This window comes from Oncorhynchus masou, chromosome 24 (assembly GCF_036934945.1).
Source record: "Oncorhynchus masou masou isolate Uvic2021 chromosome 24, UVic_Omas_1.1, whole genome shotgun sequence".
NCBI lineage: Eukaryota > Metazoa > Chordata > Actinopteri > Salmoniformes > Salmonidae > Oncorhynchus > Oncorhynchus masou.
This window is the reverse complement of record NC_088235.1, coordinates 65,561,002-65,578,715: the sequence shown is the minus strand read 5'-3', so window position 1 is coordinate 65,578,715 and position 17,714 is coordinate 65,561,002. Positions and strand designations below refer to the sequence as shown.

Sequence of the window (17,714 nt, the reverse complement as noted above, 5' to 3'; positions counted from 1 at the left end):
TATCAAACAGTATATTCCTAAATAGCAAACACCAAACAGAGACCATGTAGAAGTTTTAACTTGGGTTTAATAACACACGCATTTTGCATTCAAACATTTGATATCTGTGTGGCTGAAAGTGAAACACTGCAGAAGGCTAAAGTACTGTACATGGAACAGTCATCATAGCTGACCGGAAAAGACACAATTTGATAACAGGCAATAAAAAAGGGGAACTCCACCTGTCAAAGTGGAGCAAAGGCAAATAAACAAAGACTTCCGTTTCTGAGCACATTCACCTGTCTGGATTGAATAGTAGGATGCTTGGCAATGGTGTTTTATGTGATTTTCTTGTTATGCTAAGGCTTTATACATCCATCCATTCTCACATACTGCAGAGGTATCAAATTCAAGTCGATGGCTGCAATCCTACTGGTTTTAGTTTCACTTATTGATCACTGATTGGCCAGAGAGAGTATACAGTCTGATTAAAAGTAATAAAAAAACTGCCATTGCGGCCCTCCAGGACTGTAGATGTGCAAAAACATCAAACTAACAATGTCATCACAAGTCACAGCATCTCATGAGCCATACCCGGCATCCCAATTAAAAACCCTTTTCACTGGAGTGCACTCCTCCGCAGATTTAAAAGCATAGGGCTGGTGTTAGTATGGGTTATTACACCGATCCCATGCTCTGTTTGATCTACGTGGGGGATTTTCCTTGAATCACTTCAAGGAAATGGGTGGAGAATTCCAGCACAGAGTAAGTCATCTTTGTCTCTCGGAGCAGGCGACCAGTTTTAACTGGCAGAGTCACATGATCAGGCAAAACAAATTACCCTATGTCACTCACTCACACACACACACACACATGCTTCTGATGGCTGTATCTATAACAGTGGTGGTGACTGCATTGGAGCAGATATGTGACACTAGGTTGTGAATGAGGAGCAGCAGCTGCCTGAAGGAACTCAGTCATTCCAGTAGCATTCTGGAGTGTCACTGACTGTGTGCCTTAGCAGGCCGTATTTTGTGAGCACAAGTGTTCAGTCAGTTTTAACCAGGTTAGGCTTCACCAACTTCACAGAATATATCTGGATAGGACTACAGAAACAAATAATTTCATAAACAAATATATTCTTTAGAGGTGGTTCCACAGCTCTGTTAGCCTGAGTCCAAGATTTGTCTGTACTGTCATTCCAACTCATATGTCATTGGCATGACAGCACAAACATATCTGGGACTCGGACTACTGCACTGTGCAAAACATTTAAAGAATCAGTTTGATTCTAAATCTAAATGCTAAAGAACACTTTCTATAAAATAAAAAATGTAGGCACTTTAAAACAAGCTTCGTTTACAAGGTTTGATCTCCAGACTTTAACATTTTACTCAGACATGACAAGTAAACAATAGTAGGATATTCTGTAATACTGACAATGGGGAAGAAACACATACAGCATGTAGAGCATGAACTCCTCTGTGTGTGTCAATCATGGAGCAGAAAACAGAGAGAGAAGGAGAAAGAGAGCAGAGGTGAAATGGAGACGGGGAATGTTAACAGGAGAAAGAGCAAATGCCAACAGTGGATAGACAGAGAAAATGTTAGGAGAAACAGACAGAGGGTCTAACATCCATAATGACATTACAGTCACTTGGCCCATGCAGGGAGACATGACCTGGTGCAGAGTGCCGTGTGTGAGATGTGCTTTGGTTTGGGCCTACCCCACCCCTACTAAGGACATAACAGCATTACCCCAAATTAAATTACAGGAGCTCGAAGACAGTGAATCACCTCTGCTCTACAGGGCAGTTTGGTAGGAATGTGCTGGGTGGAACTGGAGTAAGAGAGACTGAAGAGAGGGTTGAGAAGATAATGAAAAGAGAAAGAGAGAATGCAACAAGGGTTTAAAGAAGTAGAAAGATATAAATATTAATCTACCCCTAAAAGAAAATGTGCACTATTTAACTGAACATTTTCCTCCAAAAGCAGCTGAAAATCTCTTAAATAACATGTTTCACTATGGAACTTTTCCACTGCTGTTGGAAAAGGTATCATTATATCAATGTTATTTTCAAACAGACACGTTCAGTAAAATAGTTCATGTTTGAGTGTGACGATTGACTGACTTTATGAGGAACATACACTAAACCCAGAAGTCACATCCCAGAGATGAAACCTTTACCCCCTAGAGCCAAGGGTTCAAAATATTATAAACAAATAAACATTCAACACAGAGGTTTGTGGGTCAGGGTCCGATAACTGTATCACTATGGGCTGACAAAGGGCTTTCGATTCTTAGTAGGTTTAAAGTACAGTAAATCACCTGGGATATTATGACACACAGAGTTGGCGAAAGCAAAAAAAGATCCAGGTTGTGTACAGTAGACATGAATTAGAAAAAACATTTTGAAGCACAAGAGGCACAACCTGAACATGACCAATGAGAATGTTCATTGTAGCTTTTTAAACATTTTCTGTTGGAGACCATGTTCTGTTTTGTGCCTGCTGAACAAGACCCACAACAATGAATGAATATTAAGCAAGTTGATGATAAAAAAAAGAAAAAAAAGGACAGTTAATGGAGTTCTACCATATTACATACAAGAATGGTAGCTCTGCGACATGCACACTTAATAATCTGTTCATAATATCAATACATACTGTATATTAATCTATTAATGTTCTTTCCATTAAGGCTGAGTTTATTGAATGCAAGGCAACTCTTAGCTAGCATTCTACTCTGTGTGCATTCCTGATCACACAATAACACTTAAATAACACCACATATATACACATTTTAAAATACAAAATGAAAATCAAAGAGAGGTATGTACAATGGTAAGATTTAGTAGTCATTTAATAACTTGGAATAACTTTAAGGCAATATTTTGTTCGAAAAGTAAACTGTCAGCTATGGTTACTCATCTGCTTATGATAGACAACAGAAAAGAAACCTCAAATGAAGCTTGCCTAAAAGAGGACATTTTGTTTTGTTGACTGATTTTGTTGTTCAGGCACAGTCCTGCTTCAGTGTAGAAGAAACACTTAAAGTATGCTGTTCAATAGCAGATTAGACCAAGCTCAATCTAACAACCCACTACTACCTATACCAATCAACTGAAATCTCAATAATGGTATCAATAGTTTTTTTGTTATTTTTATTCTGTTAAAACGTTTTCGTAGCCAACACTGCACATCAAGTAGAGTAACATGAAGATATCGCCGCAGCCAAAGAGCACTTTTCCCTACAGAGCAGAAATAGACTGTGTGTGTGTGTTTTGAGTATGGCAGGATTGACAGGTTGTTGAGTGTCAGAAAAGGATTATGGGGTGAGAGACCAGTGTGCGTGTGTGCGCGTCTCAGTCGGGGTTCGGAGTGGATGTCACCCTGCCCCCGTGGACAGTCCTGTGTTTAGATGGGTCGTGTTGATCCAAGATGGCCGCCATGTTGCTGATGATATCATTGTGCTGCTGATCTAAGCCTATGCTAGGCTCGGTGGTGGACCTAGGCAGTCCTTTAGCCTGACGAGGGGGTGTGGGAGGGGGGAACGAGGGCGACTGGAGGATGTCAGCATATCGCTGGTTGGGCCTGGTCTCTCTCTGTAGAACCTTACTGAGCAACGGCTTCAACAACCCAAAGGTCAACTGGCTGGACTGGGGGTCAGCAAAGGGAGAGGAGGGAGGGATATTTGAGGAGGGGGAGAAGGATGTAGATAAGGAAGATGATGAGGGTATATTTTTCAGCACAATGTTAAGTATGGCTGTGACCGTAAGATCTTCAGGACACAGAGCCCAGAGGAGGTCTAGGTATGGATCCAGGTCTCGATGCTGGGCCACCTCACACAGTAAGGTAGTAAAGATCTCTTTGTTCAGTAAGGGACTCTGCCTGCAGAACCGCTGTGCCACTTGGGTTACCCTCTCCCACTGTCGTCTCCCCATCAAGATCCTCAGAGCCTGGAGGACAGCGTTTGGCCTACCACTCACCAAAAGGAGATCCACCTCCAAGTCCTGGTTTTGTTCATAATCTGGGTATTGTTTCAGGTCTGATCCGGGGCCAGGTAGAGGCAGAGCTGAAAGGGCGCGTTTATACAGGGGGAGGCTCTCTCCATTCTCTGCAAATCCCCTACCTCCAGAGTAGCTCCAGGTGGAGCCACCAAGGCCTAGACCCATCCCCAAGCCTGCAGAGGTCTGCTGCTGCTGGGCCAGCTCCAGGAACCTGGGCAGCCAGCTAGGCTGGAAACAGAAGACAGAGTGGCACAGGAGCTCGAAGACAGGCAGGGCCGAGTTAGCGGCAGGTGGGCTGGAGTTGGAGCTAAGGCTGGGGCTAAGTTTAAAACTAGAGCCAGTGCTGGGGCAAGGTTTGGGTGGCTTGTGTTTAGACTGGCTGTTGCCATTGGTGTAGGGCAGGTTTGCGGTGACAGTGGGGGCCTGTACAGGGCTGAGGACAGTCTTCCAGACCTCCGGGGGCACTTTAGAGGAGAGAGAGCCCTCTCCGTTGCAGCGTAGCTGCAGAGTGCTCTGTGTGGCCCTCCAGGCCTGACCGGGGAACAGGCTGAAGATGGAGTTGAGGTAGAGTAGAGAGTCTCGGTCGAGCTCTGACGAGAAGAGGAGTCTCCCCACCTCCTGCTGCACTAGACTCTCACACACATCCTCCACCTCCCTCTCCTTCACCAATCCCCCCTTCACCTCCTCTAGGGAGACCAGCCCCTTCAGTTCAGCCTCCAGGGACCCGAGCAGCTTCTCCTGTCCTCTCCTGCCTCCTCCCTGGGGTAACTCCACTCCCCTTTCCCCCCTGCTCTGGAGGTAGTCTCCAACGATGTTTGCCAGAGTGATAGGAGCCTGGAACATCCCTCCTCTCTTTAACTTCTCCACAGTGAGCCGAGTGCTGCTAAGACTTCTCTGTTGGTAATACTTACAGGCTTCCTCAAACACAGCCTCTACCAGTAGAGCCGCAGGGCTGATGCTCTCTCCTGTACCCAGGGACGGAGTCTTCTGCTTTGGGCCAGAGTCGTGGCCCCAGGGGTCGCCGTCCCGGAGCATCACTACAAATAGGCCGGTTTCTAACAGCAGGTGTGGTGCCTGCCTCTCGGTCCTGTTCACGTAGAGTAGCCCCTCTCTCTTCAGGGCTATTTTCTCCAGCTCCACACCACACGTAGTGTCAATCAGGTAGAGGGTCCGTCCGATGGTCAGAGCCAGGGTGTCCTGGTACACGTTCAGGCTGTTATGGGCACTGCTGCTGGCTAGGCAGTTGTCAGCTAGTTTGTAGATCTGTCTTAACACCCCATCCTTCTGTAGTAGACTGACCCAACCTGTGCTGAGCAGCAGTAACAGGCCTCCACTGCCAGTGGGGGAGTAGCCATATATATCAGGGGGGCTAAGGGCTGATAGGTATCCCGTGCAGTCTGTTATCAACCTTCTAAAGTCAGATTCTTTAGTAGAAGGTGAGTCTTTTTGGAGGAGATTACCTTTACAGGTGCTGCTCACTCTGAATGTGTCATACCGGGGGGACCACATGAGAAAGAATTTGGAGAGGGACATGGTGGATTTGTCTTTCAAATCAGGTAGTAGGTAAACATTCTCACCTGAGCTGATGACGCTGTAACGGGGGTTGTTGTGCAGAGCAATTTTCATGCCCCCTAAACTGACAGCCATTTCCTCCACCTCATAGGTTCGTTTGCAGATGCAGTACCTGAAATTGTGGGTCTCATTGACAAGTAATGAACTCTCTGACGGTGGCCGCTCCTCACACCAGACGATGTAGTTCTGACTGGCCGAGACAGAGATTACTTTAGCCCGGGGGCTGTTGCAAAGGTCCGCGGTGTGCAGGGGATGCCATCCCCCTTTGAGTTCCAGAAATTTCCAAAACTCTGCTTTTCCATTCTCGAATATGACAGCTAACAGGGCAACACCGCCGTCTCTGTTTTTGTCGTCAAAATATACAATATCCACAATGGGCACAGCCCGAGTCATCCCCAAATCTAGGTGCTTTTGGCTCTGGATCTGCTGCGGTCTCTGATATTTGTCAAAAGTCATGAGACCAACCTTGGGTTTGCGGAGAATGACGTGAATGTGGCGTCCATCTGGGCTCACGCGCACATCTGATAGATTGTTTTTGCAACTTCTGTTATTCGAATACGTCTGTCTTAGATACTCGTTTAAATCTGTACCTCTAGTAAAGTCCACGAAATCTGTCACTTGTTCCAACATTCGTTGCATCATGTCTACAGAGCAGAGAAGGTATTCGATGCGGTGCTTAACGCTAGCACAAATCTCAACTCAGACTGCGGATGTTGCAAGCTGGAACCCGTCAGCGGTTAAATCAACCGTTTGTCGTAAGCTTTAGTAATCCCACTTCCGTCGATGAAAACCTCTCTTACTATGTAGCTAACTGTCGACATTTCAAAACAGTTTAAATCTTATACATAAAAGTAGTTAGCTATAGCTAACAAGCTAGTCATCTGGATGCTTAGCTACCTCCTGACATCACGAGTTTATTAATTTCCGGATACAAAGATTTTTTTCCTGAAAGGGGAGGAGTGGAGAGGGAAATACGTAACATCAAAGACTGCATCACAGAACGTTGAACTGTGTAGGTTGTTCCATCTTCAGTATGTGAAAATTGTTGAACAGCAGTACAACTAAATAAACGCAAATTGGTGATATACAACACTTCTAAATGACTCCTAAAATATGCATTCGAAAAACGTTCATAAAATTGTGATTATTAAGTGACTGAATGACGAAATCGTTGGAAGTATTTTATGAAGCATTGAACTGTCAATCAAGGCACAACCGCAAGCTGTCTTTCAAATGGCGCGTTCGTCTGCCCAGGCGTTGGTAACACATGCCAGATGTTACAGTGCTTTTCCACATAACATGTTGGGGTGATAAAACAACGGAGCCCCATTCATTTTGAATTGAGGGAAGTCAGTGAAGTGGGCGGAGGGACAGTTGGGTGATGTGAGCATCTGTGAGGGAGCCTGAACATGGTGGGATCAACGTTTGGGACAGCTGAATGTTTTGGTAATACTCCAAGACATTGTGGCACTGTCGACCAATCGAAGGTCACTATAGCTTCCAGCCCCTACTGTAATGGCTGTTGATACCCTAGCCTGCTTGCTAGCACCCACATGAGGACGAAGCTACTGCGGCTATCCAAATTACCATGTTATGTGGAAATTGGGCATCACCGCTCATTTACACTATTACATTACATTTACATTTAAGTCATTTACAAGCGGCACTCGCATAACCGCGCTAGCCTCACCTTCATGTGGGTGCTAACAAGGTAGCAAGCAAGCTAGGTAGTGCTATGCATCGTCAGCCAATCCAGTAGGGGTTGGAAGTTATGGTGAGCTTCGATTGATCACTTGCATTCAGACTAGAGCGGAACGGAGCGGGAGCAGAGCGAAGAGGAGCACACAGGTGTAAAATCAAGGTGACTTACAAAGATGAGGAGGACCAAGCACAAAAGAGGAAGTGCGGTGATATAGTGTCCACAATTAAAGAATCGTTGTGGAATCTGAAAAGACACATATCCCAAAAGCATGATGTTGTAAGTGCCCATACAGAATGTTAGGAGGTGGGTTGCTAGCTAAGTATGGCATTGTAGAAAAGTATTTTTAAACCAAAAATCTGATCTCTTAAAAGTTTAATTAATTTTCGTTCTATTATCTATGCAATAGGCTATATTTTTTTTTGGCCCAATAGGCCTGACATATGTCTCCTGACCGCTCCTGTCTCAGCCTCCAGTATTTATGCTGCAGTAGTTTATGTGTCAGGGGGCTAGGGTCAGTGTGTGAATTTAAGTATGCTCTCTCTAATTCTCTCTTTCTCTCTCTCTCTTGGAGGACCTGAGCTCTAGGACCATGCCTCAGGACTACCTGGCGTGATGACTCCTTGCTGTCCCCAGTCCACCTGGCCGTGCTGCTGCTCCAGTTTCAACTGTTCTGCCTGCGGCTGTTCACTCGACAACTACTGTGATTATTATTATTTGACCATGCTGGTCATTTATGAACATTTGAACATCTTGGCCATGTTCTGTTATAATCTCCACCCGGCACAGCCAGAAGAGGACTGGCCACCCCTCATAGCCTGTTTCCTCTCTAGGTTTCTTTCTAGGTTTTGGCCTTTCTAGGGAGTTTTTCCTAGCCACCGTGCTTCTACACCTGCATTGCTTGCTGTTTGGGGTTTTAGGCTGGGTTTCTGTACAGCACTTTGAGCTATCAGCTGATGTAAGAAGGACTATATAAATACATTTGATTTAAAATTTGATTGGACATATTACCTCTTTCAAGGAGCTTTCCGTTTTGATAGGGTTATTTTAAAAACCTTTAGGCCTACCTTCAGAATTTTTTCAGAACAACTCTGCATCCCGTCCAGCCTGGCAAGAGTGTCCCGAAGGGTGTATAGCATCCTCAGTTGCTCTGCAAGCACGGAGAGGGTCTATTCTCTGCTGCTGGCATTCTTTCCAGGCACCATCACGTGAGCCTGAAGCCACAGACTCTGGCCAAACTCGTGTTTCTAAAAGTGAATTCAAAGACACTGTAGACTGAGCCTAATAAGGCATTTTTAGTTACATTTGTATTTCATTCTAAGTAAGTCACAGCCTATATGCACAATGTATAGGCTATAATGATTTAATACAACAAAATATTGTAAGGATCTCTACAGGATCAGTGTCCCACCCTCGGGATGGTTGAGCTAACGTGCTAATGGGATTTGCATGACGTTGTAAGTAACAAGAACATTTCCCAAGACATAGACATAATCTTATATGGACAGAAAGCGTAAATTATTGTTAATCTAACTGCACTCTCCAATTTACAGTAGTGATTAATGAAAACATAAACTGCTATTGTTTGCGGAGAGTGCACTTGTACTTGAAAATGTATATATTGACCAATTAGGCACATTTGGGCAGACTTGATACAACATTTTGAACAGAAATGTAATGGTTCATTGGATCAGTCTAAAACTTTGCACATACACTTTTGCCATCTAGTGTCCAAAATCTAAATTGTGCCTAGAGTCCTAAGTCAGATAATGGCCTTTCTCTTGCATTTCAAAGATTGTTTTCAAAGAATGTTTTCTTTGTATTATCTTTTACCAGATCTAATGTGTTATATTATCCTACATTAATTTCATGTTTCCACAAACTTCAAAGTGTTTCCTTTCAAATGGTATCAATAATATACATATCCTTGCTTCAGGTCCTGAGCTACAGGCAGTTCCTTTTGGGTATGTCATTTTAGGCAAAAATTGAAAAAAGGTTCCGATCCTTAAGATGTAATGCTTAGCACTGTTCCTGACAGACTTGCAAATCCTTCACATTGTATTTCTTTGTAGGCTATAGCCTTGAAATAATAAAAATATGCAAATAATATAGCCTAAATAATTCATTTTCTTTCCTTCTTAGGCTCTTGATCTATTTAGAGTGTTTATGTGTTGTTTAATATTACATGTAGCCTATTGGCCTATTGGAAATAATGAGCTCTTCTTACAGTAAACGTTTCATATTATTTATTAAAATACTTTTCATTCAAATCATACTGTTTGATTTCAATACTTAAAAACCAAATGGTAGGTCCACGTATTCCCAAAAATAGATGGTTGTTGGCTAAATGGTGATTTTAGCGAACGGACCGAATTTGAATAGTCCGTTTTTTTCCTGTGAGCAAAGAGCGTTTTTTAGCGGAGCGTTGAATGTGGAGCGCAGGAGCAGTGCGAAAGCACCGCTCGATGATCGATGATTGGGATTTTCGACCACTCAACTCTGCTCACATACTCTGTTCGTGTAGCGATATCGCAGAGGATTTGCATAAAGTTCAGCTTTCCCAAACTTTAGTCCTGCCCTGTTCAGCTCCCTTGCGAATGCTCGCATCGCTCAACGGTCCCCCATCCACTCTTCTCTCTCTTTTCATTAAAATAATTGCTTCATATGTTTCTCTGCGCTGCTGTTTACTATAGTGCAATTTAACTTTTTACAACACCTGGATAGGTATTTTAAGTATCAGCTAACCAAATATTATGTTTATTTTATTTTATTTTTATTTCACCTTTATTTAACCAGGTTAAAGAGGAATATTATTTTCTTGCATAGAATGTGACAGGCTGAACAATTGAACAGGTAAACTATTCTACTATGGGGTTGTCTGATGTAGCTGTTGCTTACTTGTGTTGTTGGCTGTGGGAAATTACATGTGGACAACAATTTTTCATTAGATAATTCGAACAGGCTCACGAAAGGGACCAGGTCTCAGCTCGGCTTGGCTCTCATTTGGATCATAGGTGCCAGGTCACGGAGCCGGCGGGACCTGGACCAATTTAACCCACTAGTAATTACCATTTGGAGGAGCGTTTAAGTGGATGTTTCCCAGGTGAATTAACACTCCTCAGTTAGCAGGCTCAAGCAAGCTAAAACCCACATGGTAGCAAAAACTAACAAGCAGAAATTGTTAACGAGTTAGAAATTATTGAAACACACTTTGCTGTAGGCTACTATTTACTAGTTAACAAAAAATCATGTAAGTCATATAAAATATATTCACCCCACCCAGTATTGTAATCAAAACTTAATGTTAGATCCCTCACTTCTAAGGCAGTTATAGTCAATTAAGTTATCCCTGATCACTGATCATAATCTTGATGTGATTGGCCTGACTGAAACATGGCTTAAGCCTGATGAATTTACTGTGTTAAATGAGGCCTCCCCTCCTGGTTACACTGGTGACCATTTAATCAGGAAGATGATGGAGTCCAGGTGAGTCTGATGATGCGCTAGTGCGCGTAACAATGGTGACTGTGCCATCAGAGACTCTGGGTTCGCGCCCAGGCTCTGTCGTAACCGGCCGCGACCGGGAGGTCCGTGGGGCGACGCACAATTGGCCCAGCGTCGTCCGGGTTAGGGAGGGCTTGGTTGGTAGGGATGTCCTTGTCTCATCGCGCACCAGCGACTCCTGTGGCGGGACGGGCGCAGTGCGCGCTAACCAAGGTTGCCAGGTACACAGTGTTTCCTCCGGCACATTGGTGCGGCTGGCTTCCAGGTTGGATGTGCGCTGTGTTAAGAAGCAGTGCGGCTGGTTGGGTTGTATATCGGAGGATGCATGACTTTCAACCTTCGTCTCTCCCGAGCCCGTACGGGAGTTGTAGTGATGAGACAAGATAGTAGCTACTACAACATTGGATACCACGAAATTGGGGAGAAAAAGGAGTAAAAATTCAACAAAAAAACAAAACAAAAAAAACCAACAAAACACAGACATGAAACTGAAACAAAAACAATAACGCCTGAGGAAGGAACCAAAGGAAGGGACATATATATGGAAGGTAATCAGGGAGGTGATGGAGTCCAAGTGAGTCTGACGATGCGCTAGTGCGTGTAACAATGGTGACAGGTGTGCGCCATCATGAGCAGCCTGGTGACCTAGAGCACTGGAGAGGGGGTATACGTGACAATCATCAAAAGCTGTGCTATAAATTCTCAGACAACCCAAAGACTCCTAGATGCCCTTCCAGACTCCCTCCACCTACCCAAGGATGTCAGAGTACAGAAAACGGTTAACCACCTAACCGAGGAACTAAATGTAACCTTGCGTAATACAGTATATGCAGTCACACACCTAAAACCCCAAAACATTTGTCATAAGAAACTAGCTCCCTGGTATACAAAAAATACCTGAGTCCCGAAGCAAGCTTCCAGAAAATTGAAACGGAAATGGTGCTCCACCAAACTGGAAGTCTTCTGACTAGCTTCTGACTAGCTTGGAAGTACTAGCCGTGCAGTATCGAAGAGCAGCTCACTGCTGCTCGATCATCCTATTTTTCCAACTTAATTGAGGAGAATAGGAACAATCCTAAATGTATTTTTGATACTGTCGCAAAGCTAAGTAAAAACGAGCATTCCCCAAGAGAGGATGGCTTTCACTTCAGCATTGACAAATTCATGAGCTTCTTGGATGAAAAGATCATGAAAGCAAATGACCGACTCCTCTTTAAATCTGTGTATTTCTCACTCAAATGTTTTAATCCTATATCTCTTGACACATTCATGAAAATAGTCATGGCCTCTAAACCTTCAAGCTGTATACTGAAACCTATTCTAACTAAACTACTGAAAGAGCTGCTGCCTGTGCTTGGCCCTCCTATGTTGAACATAATAAACTATCCACTGGATGTGTACCAAACTCACTAAAAGTGGCAGTAATAAAGCCTCTCTTGAAAAAGCCAAACCTTGACCCAGAAAAAAACTATCAACCTATATCGAATCTCCCATTCTTCTCAAAAAACGTGTTGTGCAGCAACTCACTGCCTTTCTGAAGACAAACAATGTATGAGAAATGCTTCAGTCTGGTTTTAGACCCCATCATAGCACTGAGACTGCACTCGTGAAGGTGGTAAATTACCTTTTAATGGCGTCAGACCAAGGACCTGCATCTGTCCTCGTGCTTCTAGACCTTAGTGCTGGTTTTGAGACCATCGATCACCACATTCTTTTGGAGAGATTGAAAACCCAAATCGGTCTATATGGATAAGTTCTGGCCTGGTTTAGATCTTATCTTTCGGAAAGATTTTGTCTCTGTGGATGGTTTGTCCTCTGACAAATCAACTGTAAGTTTTGGTGTTCCTCAAGGTTCCGTTTTAGGACCACTATTGTTTTCACTATATATTTGACCTCTCGGTGAACTTTCACTGCTTTGCGGACAATACACAGCTGTACATTTCAATGAAACACGGTGAAGCCACAAAATTGCCCTCCTTGGAAGCCTGTGTTTCAGACATAAGAAAGTGGATGGCGGCAATTTTTAAACTTTTAAACTCGGACAAAACAGAGATGCTAGTTCTGGGTCCCAAGAAGCAAAGATATCTTCTGTTAGATTTGACAATTAATATTGATGGTTGTACAGTCGTCTCAAATAAAACTGTGAAGGACCTTGGCGTTACTCTGGACCCTAATCTCTCTTTTGACGAACATATCAAGACTATTTCAAGGACAGCTTTTTTTCCATCTACATAACATTGCAAAAATCAGAAACTTTCTGTCCAAAAATTATGCAGAAAACTTAATACATGCTTTGTCACTTCTAGTTTAGACTACTGCAATGCCCGGATAAAAGTGTTTCCCGACCCCTCCTGTCTCAGCCTCCAGCCTCCAGTATTTATGCTACAATAGTTTATGTGTTGGGGGGCTAGGGTTATATCTGGAGTATTTCTCCTGTCTTATCTGGTGTCCTGTGTGAATTTAAGTATGCTCCCTCTAATTCTCTCTCTCTCCCTCTCCTCCAGGAGAACCTGAGCCCTGGGTCCTTGCCTCAGGTCTACCTGGCCTGATGACTCCTTGCTGTCCCCAGTCCACTTGGTCGTGCTGCTGCTCCAGTTTTGTCTGTTCTGCCTGCAGTTATGGAACCCTGACCTGTTCACCAGACGTGCTACCTTGCTGTTTTCGACCTGCTGTTTTCTACTCGCTCTCTCTACCGCACCTGCTGTTTCTAACTCTGAATGCTCGGCTATGAAAAGCAATTTACTCCTGAGGTGCTGACCTGTTGCACCCTCCACAACCACTGTGATTATTATTATTATTTGACCCTGCAGGTCATCTATGAACATTTGATCATCTTGGCCATGTACTGTTATAGTCTCAATCTGGCACAGCCAGAAGAGGACTGGCTACCCCTCAGAGCCTGGTTCCTGTCTAGGTTTCTTTCTAGGTTCCTGCATTTCTTTGGAGTTTTTCCTAGTCAGCGTGCTTCTACATCTGCATTGCTTGCTGTTTGGGGTTTTAAGCTGAGTTTCACTTTGTGACATCGGCTGATGTTAAAAGGGCTTTATAAATACATTTGAATGATTGATTGATTAATTGAACCCTTAATGTTTAGAGTGCATGAGTGACCGAACACTAAGCCAATCACAGCGCAACTAGAGAAGATGACCAACCCCTACGCTCTATATTTTCCGCTGGCTGCCCGTCCACCACAGAAAGCACTGAGCTAGCTGAAACCCCTACATTTTGGAGCTGCCTTGCTCAATATGCAAACTGATATAAGACACGTATTAATGTCAAAATAACATGAAAAACTGCAACAAAATGACGGGTCTGAATGACGGGTCACCACTGGGCATAGGCTATTGTGAACTATTCCCTAAGTTTAAGATCAATGTAATAACCCACAGCACCACAACAATAGGCAGTAAGAAAGAGGGGGGAGAGAGAGAGGGGGGAGGGAGAAAGAATCTAGAGAGACAGAGAGAGAGTGAGAGAGGTGGTAAAGGTCGAGATGATTTTTGACTTTGTCCCTGAAACCCAGGTTAAAATCCAGAGCAACAATACACAAATGTAATGTTCGCTGAGATAATGCCTTTTAATTGAACTATTGCTCATAGCCTGACAGACGCTGGTAGTATTCAGAAAACCACAGTACATTTTAGGGCCAGCTATAGTAGATTTCACCACCATTCTTTATCTTATCACCAGACTCTTGTGAAATGCCCATATGATTGCCACAGAGTGACATACGGAAAAGGGCTTCCGTAAACTTTGTATATCTATGGTCAACAGTTGACATTGCCCAACTCTCCTATCACCTCCATGATCTGTAACCATTGTGATGGTTCTTAAAGCGATAACTTAAAGTTTGATTGAGGCTTGCCGATTTCTGACATAGATAGGCTTAGATCATTTTGCGAGATCATGTTGCGGATCTACAGATCGAACATGTCTGTTTACTCTAGTTTTTGACTGCATTGGTGTATTCATGCACACAATGCAGTTATCAATAGCCCTAACAGACGTCTTCAGGACAGGGTAGGTCGATACAGTGCTATTCTCGTCCCAGCTCGGTATCTTTTCATAGAGAGATAAAGGCTTGATAAGAGTATGGATTTTTCTCTGTGGTTCATATATGAGGGAATGATGGAAGAAATTATTGATGCTCAGTAGTACTACTGATACCTTTAAGATAACTTTATCTCAGTAGTTTCCCTCCCTTCATCTGATTGATTCTAGACTGATGTAAGAGAGCTGGAAAGGTGACCCTATTGCTTTCACATCTACTGGGATTTCAAATCAGTGAAGACAAAAGGAAAGTTGACGGAAGAGGAGGTTACTGTAGAGAATCCCCAGGAGTATTGGGAGGTTTGTGAGTTGGTAGACTTAATATCTAGGAGGTGGCAACATTGAGTAATATCCTTCCTCCCCTGTCTCCTCTTTGCAATAGTGATCCATATTGGCAAGGGAAGGAATGGCAGGCAATGGGGATGTTTTACTTCTCTTTAATGAGATAATATATAATAGTAATATATCCCATTTAGCAGACGCTTTTGTCCAAAGCGACTTACAAGTCGGCTGGGGCCACTACTTTTACATATGGGTGGCCCCAGCGGGAATCGAACCCACGACGCTTGGCGTTGCAAGCGCCATGCTCTACCGACTGAGCCACACAAGAAAGGTGATAGGTCTATACGAGGCTAAAGTTCTCAGGTAGGAAAAAAGTTCAGAACTATGACCAATTTCTTCTTTCTGCACTACATGACCAGTGTAGAAACTGCTTGTTGAACATTCCAAAATCATGGGCATTAATATGGAGTTGGTCCCCCCTTTGCTGCTATAACAACCTCTACTATTCTGGGAAGGCTTTCCACTAGACGTTGGAACAATGCTGCAGGGACTTGTTTCCATTCAGCCACAAGAGCATTTGTGAGGTCGGGCACTGCCGTTGGACAATTAGGTCTGGCTTCCAATTCATCCCAAAGGTGTTCGATGGAGTTGAGGTCAGGGCTCTGTGCAGGGAGTCAAGTTCTTCCCCCTCGATATCAACAAACCATTTCTGTATGAACCTGGCTTTGTGCACAGGGGTATTGTCATGCTGAAACAGAAAAGGGCATTCCCAAACTGTTACCACAAAGTTGCAAGCATAGAATCGTCTAGAATGTAATTGTATGCTATAGCGTTAAGATTTCCCTTCACTGGAACTAAAGGACCTAGCCCGAACCATGAAAACCAGCCCCAGACCATTATTCCTCTTCAAACTTTACAGTTGGCACTATGTATTCAGGCAGGTAGCATTGTCCTGGCATCCACAAAAACCAGATTCGTTCATCGGACTGCCAGATGGTGAAGCGTGATTCATCACTACAAAGAACGCATTTCCACTGCTCCAGAGTCCAATGTCGTTAAGCTTTACACCACTCCAGCCTACGCTCGACATTGTGCATGGTTATCTTAGCCTTGTGTGCGGATTTTTGGCCATGGAAACCCATTTCACAAAGCTCCCGACTAACAGTTCTTGTGCTGATGTTGCTTCCAAAGGAAGTTTGTAACTTGGTGGTGAGTGTTGCAACCGAGGACAGAATATTTTTACGCACTTCAGCACTCGGTGGTCCCATTCTGTGAGCTTGTGTGGCCTACAACTTCATGGCTGAGCTGTTGTTGCTCCTAAACTTTTCCACTTCACAATAACAGCACTTAGAGTTGACCGGGATGCTCTAAGCAGGGCAGAAATTTGATGAACTGACTTATTGGATAGATGGCATTTTATGACGGTGCCATGTTGAAAGTCACTGAGCTCTTTAGTAAGGCCATTCTACTGCCAATGTTTGTCTATGGAGATTGCATGACTGCATACTCAATTTTATACACTTGTCAGCAATGGGTGTAACTGAAATAGCCAAATCCACTAATTTAAAGGGGTGTCCACATACTTTGGTTTATATAGTGTTTATTTAGAAATGTTGAAGCGTTACAGATTCCACTCTAGAAATGTAAAGGTAATTTGCGATTGAACTGACATACTTAGCATTTACCATGAATGCAGTCTCTGCTAAAGCGGGAACATTGCCTTTAAATCTCAATCATGCTGTAAATAAATGTAAATGCCCCAGTGGTGGCAGTTGAGAGGGTATGCTTTTTAGAGACATTATCAAATACCACTGATAAATGTAATGCTGAGGATGATATATTTATTGCTCAGGATTTTAACTGCACAGTCAGTGATTTAGATAGAAACCACAAAGAACCTCATATAGCCTCAATGCCTTATTGTAACATGAACTGTGTGATATTTGGTGGAGCCAACATGGAGGCACGTGACAGTACACATGGGCCCATTTGAGAGAGAACACCATCTCTCTGGCCAGGTTAGATAGGTTTTATTGTTTTGAGCATCAATCTCTGTAAATCAAGTGTTATAACCCCAGTGGGATTTTCTGATCAGTGTTTAATAACAGAGGTGGTGTGCATTTACGTTGTAAAACCCAAAAGCACATACTTGCACTTTAATATAACTTTATTAAGTGATACTCACTTCAGGAAATGTTCTTTGGGGGGGAGGGAGAGGTGAAGGTCTCAAAAGGCCAGTTTTGTATCAGTGGTGGGATACAGGGAAAATCCAAATTCAACAATTCTGTAATCAGTACACGATGAATGTCACCAGAGATATCACCAGATCAATGAACGCCCTAGATTCTGAAATAGTGGAATTCCTGACGTTGGTTGAGACCACAGGCGATTGAGGCCATACTCAGGCCCCCAAGAGAAAAAAAAAGCCGCATTGGCAGACCTGCTGGGTATCAGAGCACAGGGGGCATTGGTGAGAATACATTTTCAGGGAATCTCTGAAATGGATGCCTCATCCAAATTTTTCTTTGGTTGAGAGAAAAAGAATGGACAAAGAAGAATTATTCATTGCCTCAAATCAGCTATTGGACAGGAGCTCACAAGCACTAGTGAAATTAGAA

The 17,714-nt window shown here is 43.5% G+C and overlaps 1 protein-coding gene across 1 annotated transcript; it reads right to left on the bottom strand.

Annotated features, from left to right (window-relative positions):
- Positions 1 to 47: 47 nt before the first annotated feature.
- Positions 48 to 6,482, bottom strand: LOC135512498 (BLOC-2 complex member HPS6). Its single transcript, XM_064934579.1, has one exon. The coding sequence runs from the start codon at positions 6,201 to 6,203 to the stop codon at positions 3,345 to 3,347; it is 2,859 nt and encodes a 952-aa protein (XP_064790651.1). The 5' UTR covers positions 6,204 to 6,482; the 3' UTR covers positions 48 to 3,344.
- Positions 6,483 to 17,714: the final 11,232 nt, after the last annotated feature.